Source organism: Lolium rigidum, chromosome 1, assembly GCF_022539505.1.
Source record: "Lolium rigidum isolate FL_2022 chromosome 1, APGP_CSIRO_Lrig_0.1, whole genome shotgun sequence".
NCBI lineage: Eukaryota > Viridiplantae > Streptophyta > Magnoliopsida > Poales > Poaceae > Lolium > Lolium rigidum.
In genome coordinates, this window is record NC_061508.1 from 267,319,867 (window position 1) to 267,328,754 (window position 8,888).

The 8,888-nt window shown below is 42.2% G+C and overlaps 1 protein-coding gene across 3 annotated transcripts; it reads right to left on the reverse strand.

Moving 5' to 3' along the window:
* Nucleotides 1-1,673: 1,673 nt before the first annotated feature.
* LOC124693632 (nuclear poly(A) polymerase 4-like) lies at nt 1,674-7,430 on the reverse strand. Of its 3 annotated transcripts, none has more exons than XM_047227133.1 (12): nt 7,011-7,430; nt 6,826-6,903; nt 6,625-6,732; nt 5,766-5,828; nt 5,533-5,694; nt 4,402-4,515; nt 4,235-4,297; nt 3,821-4,150; nt 3,582-3,746; nt 2,423-3,391; nt 2,248-2,284; nt 1,674-2,151 (listed from the first exon to the last, which is right to left on the reverse strand). In XM_047227133.1, the coding sequence occupies exons 1-11, from the start codon at nt 7,086-7,088 to the stop codon at nt 2,279-2,281; spliced, it is 2,136 nt and encodes a 711-aa protein (XP_047083089.1). In that variant the 5' UTR covers nt 7,089-7,430; the 3' UTR covers nt 1,674-2,151; nt 2,248-2,278. The 3 variants fall into 3 exon arrangements, with proteins under 3 accessions (XP_047083089.1, XP_047083083.1, XP_047083075.1); XM_047227127.1 differs by having other exon boundaries at nt 2,248-2,293; XM_047227119.1 differs by having other exon boundaries at nt 1,674-2,293.
* Between the last annotated feature and the right edge of the window lie 1,458 nt (nt 7,431-8,888).

Consider the following 8,888-nt stretch of genomic DNA (forward strand, 5'->3'; position numbering starts at 1 on the left):
GCACTAGCTGCCATTTACGGAGGCGTCTCGGCCCAGTCGCGCCTGCATATGAGGTCTATTGCGCCCTCTAGGCATGGTGAAATTAGCATCATTGGCTAACTTGATCTTGGTGTGGTTACCTCGATCTGAGATACTCCACAGGTGTAGGGTACTGAGGCTCGTATCAAGTAGGTCCACCTGGTGCAATGAGCTTTGTTGGCACATAGAGTAGATTAATTCCCACTTTGGTTGCTACCTGAGGCTACTACGACCCTGTCAAAGCATCGTTACTGCAACAAACCCTCAGCTCGTCAGATCTCGTATCCACCGAATAAGGGAATCAACAACACCTGGACCATTGGAAGGTAGCTCAAATTCAAAAAAAAAAAAATTGAAGCATTGGTAAGTGTTCTTTATCTGGAAGAACCAATAAGGATTATTGCATCTGCAACTGTCTAAACGAAAGCTCGAATTCGCATAGGAGTTTGTGCTTTGTGATGGGTAATTTGGAATTGTCGCAATGGTGCTGTTTTTAACTAGGCAGAAGGTGTGTTCTTTTTGCAGGTTATTCACAAGGCCGTCTACTGGATCCAAATGTGGTCATACCTTCAGCCGGAGGAGCAGCGTATACATATGAATTCTGGATGCACACGACTGATGGCGATCGTTCAGGCTATCTTCAGCCAAGATGGTTGGCAGCATACTGATAGGATACATAATACTTAGGAGTGTGATGTATTCTCCCCTATTTTCGATTTTTAGATGGCTTATTTTCATGAACACCTTGGGTGACCCTTGAGTTTGAGGTTGTAAGACTATTTACACTGGATGATTTTCAATAAATGGTTGCATGCATCAATTTGATGCAGAGGCCGGGGAATTACCCCCATTTCGAGAGAAAAAAATTCTGCAACTGTCTAAGTCGAAAACATTAAGTGCTACTACCTCTGACCCACTCCTGAGCACAATAATTCTTTTTCAGATGGTGAGCACAATACCTCGCACGCCTTGGAGTGGAGATTTTTGGCTCCAATGATCTCGCTATTTTTTGAACTTATACTGTTCTTTAAAAAAAAGTATGGGGATTTAAGTACCCATATTTTAAAATGTCCAAATTTTATCAGATTTTGTTATTTTTTATGTATCCTACAATATAAAGAATTTCGCATTCCGTTTTTGACATACCTCCCACAATTTTTTGAAACTTTCAAGAGCCAAAGACAATTTCCGGCACACCTTTGGCTTTTAAAGCAGGTTATATGTGAAAATGGAAGCTTAGCCCCAAAGAAATCAATTTTCAAGTCCGCTTCACTGCCCAGCCGTATTCCTTCATACAAGCACTCTGGACTCCTCCCTTTGGTTTTGGTTCTCTGAGTTGTCAGTGCACCTATAGGGAGCACCATTGGGTTCAGTGGACGGTGGCTGAGACATGTCCCCAGCGCCAAATCGGACACATTGAGGACAAAATTTGAGGACCTACTTTGAGATGAATCGAAATAAACCTGATGTTGCGCTGAATCTATGAGTACTAAAAGCACAGCTAAACCGTTCGCAAATAAAGCATACAGGTCATGTAGGATTTCTCTCTGTTTCTCCTCAGCAGCTAGGAGCACAAACCAACGAACCTCGGGGAAACCAGAACTCAAAAACACTATGAACATAATAAAACAAGAAAAAATAGAGACATGCCACAGTACAATGAACCATCTTGCAAATCTTATATTACAACGGATGGAGGGGTACAAATGGGGCCTTGAGAATTACAGGAGGATAAGTCACGTCTATTTCCAATCTAGATCTACAGCAGAAGAGCAGGACAACCCTGGGAAGTTAACAAGTCAACCCAGGGGGGACTGCTGGTCCATTATAGCCAACTACACCGCAACTCTGGACACGAAGTTACGGGGTGAGCTAGGCTCGATAAAAGAACTTGCCATAATCTAGAGCTGGTAGACATCTTATGGCCTCCCATGACGGAAACTTTGCTTGAATGCTGTTTTTGCCATGTCATTGCCTGACATGATTTTCCACCATCTTCCTTCCAAGGATCCCCAGTGCTTTTGCAGATCTGTGTCCAAAAGGAAAGTTTGTGAGTTGAGCAACTTACCAAAGAGACACCAGACCCTCCATTCCCCCGTTCTCCAACTTCATGCTGTAGACATCAGACTAACCCTGCAGAAAGTAGCAAACAAATACCGAAAAGCAGAGTATAAAGAAAATGGAACAACGGCAATAGTCAATGTACAAGGATTGGGTTCAAGACCATGCCTCAGTGCTGACTTCTTGGATCCATCCGAGTTCACACCTGCATGAGCTTTAGAAAGCACTTCAATCAAAATGTTCAGATTTACAGAACAAACATCAAATACATAAGTTCGTTTCATATATAGAAACTAATCACTAGACATTAGAAGAAAGGAGAGAATGCACCAGAAGCAGAGACCTCTAGCTCTTCATGGAGGCCGCTCTGAGAAACTCCGTTCCCACCGAAGTGGACTTTTTCAGCAAGGACATTTCCCATGTCCTTTTCTGTGATGTGCAGTAAATCTGCATTATTGCCACCCAAGCTTTCACTTCCAACGAGCTCCAATACAACCTTCTCAGCAACACGCTTTAAAGTTGTACTGACTACGACAGCTGGAGCAGTGTTGTCATTGACATGTGAAATACAGTTTGCTTGCTTGCTGGTCACGTCACCGGAACAGGCAGCTTCCACTTTCACACATTTGGATCCTGATGGGATCGAATCCAAGCTTTTCTCAGATGCCTGTGATGAACTTGAACACTTTGCTTGTTCTTCATTGCCACTGCTAGGGGAATCCTGACTCCCACCGCTTGCATTAGAAGTATCTTTGGTTTGGTTGTTGCTTGTGGGATCGTCACTAACATTCCCAGACAGAGGTGATGAAGTTTTGGGTTGAACCGGGCTCCCAGACAGTGGTGATGAAGTTTTAGGGTGAACTGGGCTGACTGAAGCCCTCTTAACAGATCTGCAAGGTTCAGTATCATTCACTCCATCAGAAGCATGCTTCCTCTTTAGCTGACCATCTGGAGATCCAGTCAATGTGCCATTCTCAGTTGCATTTTTACCAGACTGTTGATGATGATTCACATGCCTCTGAGGACGAGGTCGCCTGTATCCTTCTGGGAATACATAAGCAGGAATTTCCTTCCTCCGAACATGAGAAACAGCCAACTCCATCCCAGGCTTCCAGAACATATACATGTTGATTTCATGCCTAAACTCATCAACTGTCCCACGTATATCAAACGCTTGACCTTCTTGTATTTTCACACCTTCTTTCCTTGATAAACCCATGAAGAAAGCGCAATGAGCACACTGTCTAGAAGGATCTGCATACTCTGATGGGTAAGGATGGCATTGCAACTTCCCATATGTATCCCGTTCAATCTGCAGTGTCAATAAAATAATACATACTAAACTGTCAAGCGTTACAGATAAACAATAATCACATTCAGTTAAAAATCAAATCAAAAGGGTTTGTTTGATGCTTAAAACAGGCTAAACCGACAAACCCACTAGTTCCTATGCCAATCATTAATTTCTACTCCTCTGATCCTACAGAACATAAACATATTACCTTTAAAGTCAGTTGCCTTAACCGAGACTCCACCCATCCCTTCCAAAGTCTAAGATCCGCATCATCTTCGGCGATGATGTCAACTTGTAGATAATTTTTATATGCCTCAAAGAAATTGAAAGGTTCAAAAAGGGCAGACCAATTAGCCTTATTCAGCTCAATTTCCTGCATTGAAGATTGGATAACAGTCAAAACAATAAACACCTAACAGGAACTTTAATAAAGGTAAAGAAGACTACCTGGCATATTTTATTGCCAAACTGAAATTGCTCTATCATAACCCTCAGTGTGCTGGTCGATACATTGTAGCTAGAGTTCATGCATGGATATGCTGGGGTGATAATGGGCATATGATGAGTTCTATCACGAGGATTCTTGCGCGGGTCCCAGACAGGAAAACCAAGCTCCTCCTCTTCAATAGCACACAGCATCACTGGAGTTGGCCAGTGCCACTGGGTGAAGACTCTGAAGAATCTCGAGACCAGCATACTTGGTACAGCATTAGGATAGAGCTGGCAGACACGTGCAACCAGTAATGCCCAATTGACACCTCCAAGAAAACCAGTAACCTAGCCAGATAGATGCTCAAATTAATCCTAACAATTTAAAGAGAAGTAACAGTTGCAATAACAACAATAAAAAAATGCACTTACATTTGAGTAAACACCTCTTCTTTTTGCCCAATGCTTCAAACACCTTAGTGTTGTTCGGAAGTTCTACAAGATACCATACATATTGTTAATACCGCCATCCTAGATAGACGAAATAAGAAATGGTCAACTATTAAACAAGAACAGAGATTATAATTCCTTGAGTCAACCTCAATATTCGGAACAAGCCTAAGAATTTGGTCAGCCACTCTGCAGCCAGTAAGACTGCGAACAGTAGCTTCATCAATCTCATAAAGCACTGATTCCTGAGAGATATCCAAATCCTGCAGCCATATGTTAAGACTAAAATGTATCTCTTGAAATAATTTCAGATAACATAAGCAAGAGGGCAGGATGTGAACTTCCAAGTAAACCTTATCCTTTCATATTTTAAAGAACAAAACAGCAAAAGAAATTAAACGGCTGAAAAAATTAACAGCAGAAGACGTGCTGCATTGATGACTGTGAATTGTTCCTTTATCACCCCCAGACTGTTAATGAAGAACTGTGAGTTAAACACATGCATCTCAAGTAGCGAAGTGGTCATTTTCAAAAAAAACTCGGGGATATGCATAGAAGTATGCAATAAACAGTTCATACTAACGACATCACTGGAGATTAGCAATGGTGACAAAGTAGGCTTTACCATGAGGTTAGCGAACAGGAGACATGTGGATCATGATGATAGAGGACTCAAAAGTTAATCACCACAGTGAGTTAAACAACAAATATTTTACAACAAAACAACAGAATGCGCCATGGAATGCAAACAAGACACTTTGATCGTCACAACAGAAGATTCAAGTTTTGGTGATGACAGAAAGTTCAACTGAAAGTTTTACATCCAAAATATTGGTAATATTGCAACCTTAAGCTCCAAGCAAGAAAATATGATTCTACTGCAAAAAATAGGCCTTTACATGACTAACCTGATACATATATTAGAAACACTAAAAACTAAGCACACATGAGTGGTAAGCATTGACCTAGATCACACTGGATAGCAGAATAAACCTACTTTATATCCATAGTACACTAGCAGACAAATGCCAAAATAGAGTAGTCTAATATCATTGATTTATTGATTTATTATACAAACATCAAAAAGGTAATCCCATATGCATACTGAAAACACAGATATCAGAAGAAGTAAAAAATGGTTTGTATACCTCCTTACTAAAAATATGAGAAATGACTTGAATACCGCATGTAGGATTCTTGGAATGTTGCGTACACAAAAGCATGGTGCGCATTCAGAAACAAACAAATGGATGGACATAACTTGCAGGGTATAAACTTACAGATGGTACAACTAAGAGAGAAACGCTGGCATAAAGAAGGTCAATTGATATCCCATGGAATTTAAATTTCATAACAGGGACATGTGCATCAGGTACAGGTTGGAGGTGAGTCACTTCCTCTGTTTGCGATAATATGTCATGCAGTACAATAAAGAAGTCCTCCTGCAGAAACGGTACTATGTTAGGAACAGCACCTAGCAAAAAATCTACTGAAAGCAGCAAGAAAATATTACCTCACGATTCACATAAGAAGGCCCAACACATAACGTGTCGATATCAGCCCCAGGTCCATGGACCTATTAAAACAGAAGTGCGAAATCATGCACAGGTTATAATATAATTTTATGAGAAAGACAGACGTTAACATGCCTAAAAGATACATAAATTGAGCTGGGGAGAAATGACACTTCTGAGCAGATGAGTTGAGCCAAATGTTTTACAAGTGGTCATACACTTGCAATGATTCGTTATTGGACTGTTAGCTTAAATAGTGTATTACATTTGAGTTATAACTACAGTTGAGAAAGAGTTGGTCTTTGTAATATAAAGCTTAGAATAGTTCATCGCACTGGCTACAGTGAGGTTGCTTTAGACAGGGTGTTATATCTTAGGCCAGCTCAAAGGATCACAATGACCACACAACAGAAGATGCTGTAGGTTCCCATGCCATATCCTATAATTTATGTATGGAATTATTATTATTCTCTAATTATACTCGATAAAACATGAACAATCTGCAGAGACATGAGATGCACGTCCAGTAAACTCCTGGGAGAAGGCCTAGTCGGATATCCCACATTGCCATGTGCAAAATACAAGCAGATCAATAAGATTTCTGGATCCGTGCTCATTGTACGATTTGCTGTCTAACTCCATGGTGTGCTGTTATCAGAGCTGATGCAGCCCCTGTGTGCAGTTAAGAATTAGTTCAGTTTGTACCTAAAGAAAATAGTCTTACCAGTTGTTGTACTAGTTCCCATAGTGGCATTTCCCAGACACACAAAAAAAAAGTTTTTTTTCTTGCATGGTGGATTTGAAACTTCAAAAGATAATAACATGCAAGAGGGAAACAGTGAGAGCTGATGGTCTCACCCCAAGACGGTACGACCCGAAGGTGAAAAGCACGGCATTTGCCTCTTCGACCATTTGATCGGTGTACCCCCTCTGACTAGTTAACTGCTTCACCCAGTCTTTGACAATCTGTAAACTCAAACAAGGGTTCTGTTTAGCAACCAGATAACCTATACTTACACTCGGTCATCAGATCAGACACCACGAAAAGGGGGTAGTTACCTTGTCAAGCTCCCCCAGCACCTCCTCTCGCCTGGCCGACTCCTCCACGGTTTCATATAGCCCAGCATCAACCAAGAACTGCAGTAGTAGTCACATAGAAGAACAAGAATCTGAGTCAGAAAACCATCTCAGGCTATACAATGTTAAACAATCAGTGATCGGTCAGATGGTAAATGGTTCCTAACCTTGTTTAACTCCGCTGTCCTGAGCACATCGGCGTCGACCGGCCCAGCCAGCGAAATCGGCTTATTAGAAGTCGTCATTCTCGTCTCACAGCCACAAAATCCTCACTCCTAAAGGGCCGTCTTGGGGACAAAATCTCAAGAAACGGAAACCCTAACAACTCGCACAGATCGGCGCCTCTAAGCAGTCGGCAAAATCGCAGCCCAGCCGCCCCCAAAGATCGAATCTTTCGCACGAAGCTGAGCAGAGGACGACCTATCTCGACCTTCTATATATGTCGGGTTCTGCCAAGAGGAGCACGAATCCTAGTCCGACCCGACCAAGGGAACCTACTGGTACACGGATCGGAACAGCGAGGACGCGGAAGCCTTCATCATCTACCTACCAGCCAGCCAGCCCTGACTCCGAGCCCCCGACCGTGGGATAATCGCCCCGCTGGATCACGCCGGCGGGATGGATCAGATCGGGAACCGCGCGGCCCGGGTGGATCGGCGGGAGCCGGCTCCGGATCGGGTGGGGATCCGGCGATCCGCCGCCCGCGGGGGTCGGGGAGGCGGCGGGACGGCGGTCCGCCGGCGCCGGCGGGGGTGGTGGGGGAGAGGAGGAGGGGGGCGGCGACGGGGGAGGAGGTAGGGTAGGGTAGTGTAGAGAGAGAGAAGGTGTGTGTCGATTTCGCGGACTGACTCAGGATTTGGGGTGGGATTTTTTTTGGGGGGTTTATATGGATATTTTGCGAGGCATTATTAGTGTTAGTGGGGGTGTTTAATTTGGTGGAGTAATTGGTGCGGTAATCACGCGGCGGGAGGTACGCGTTCCGTTGAATCTGTGGGCGCGTGGCGAGGAAAAGCGGAGGGGCGGCGGTGCTGTGCGGTGCCGCCGACGACGCGTCCAGATCTTTTTTCCTTTCCTTCGCGTCACAACAGTCAAAGTGCTTTTCCTTGGAAAATGTTTAAAACGATGTTTTAAAGAAAAACGGAGAACAAACATTCACAAATAAGTACATACAGTCATCCATACGAAACGAAAGCATGCACACTCTATCTTTATTAGCAACTCCGATAAACTGAGTCCACAAACATCACCTCCTGCTGGAAATTTTTTTTTTATAAATCACCAAAGTGTCAAACATGTGGTATGTACTCTGTGAGCTATGGGGTGCGACTACCCTCTAAAGAGCTCCTTTGGTTCATAGGATAGGAAAAATTATATGAATAGAAAAAGTATAGGATTGAAATGGCATGGCTACTTGAATCGAATCCTATGGAAGGATTCATATGGTTCCTTTGATTGTACCTAAGGAAAATTTACATGAGATATGACCTCATGTTTTTTTCGATAGGATTTGCACTACGGCTCCTTTGATTCATAGGAAACGTATAAATTCTACAGAAAATTTCCTATCCAAGTTGTTTGATTGTAGCAAATCATATAAGAAAAAAGCGTTAGGTCATACCTCATGAAAAAAGTTCCTTTGCTACAATCAAACAAATTTCATCTTCCTTAGGATTTAAGTATGCATGACATTCAAATCATGTGCTTTTCATATTCCTATGTTTTTTCTATTCTATTAATCAAAGAAGACCTACAAGATTCCTATAGGATATGTTCCTATGAATTAAACAACATGTGTAAAAAAATTCCTATAAGATTAAAATGCTATGAAATTTCTATGAATTAAAGGAGCCATAACTATCCAACGGCATGTTGGTTCTCCAACCACATCTTGTTTCTTAATCCAAAACAAATATTAAATTTGTAGGCAAAAACTAAATGTAACCTAACTCATAATCCTAAAATTAACACAATCCTGGTAAGTTTTGAACCTTGAACCTGTTATTGGCGCTAGAACTTTTTTATCAAGGAAACATAATTCCTTAATA

Bases quoted from the DNA above. Each gene is read 5' to 3' on its own strand.
- LOC124693632 (XM_047227127.1), bottom strand. From the start codon at position 7,088: ATGACGACTTCTAATAAGCCGATTTCGCTGGCTGGGCCGGTCGACGCC. The intron at 4,516-5,532 runs GTAAGTTTATAC...ATATGGCTGCAG, and splicing joins CTCTCTTAGTTGTACCATCT to GATTTGGATATCTCTCAGGA. The intron at 4,298-4,401 runs GTTGACTCAAGG...GGTATCTTGTAG, and splicing joins GGCTTGTTCCGAATATTGAG to AACTTCCGAACAACACTAAG.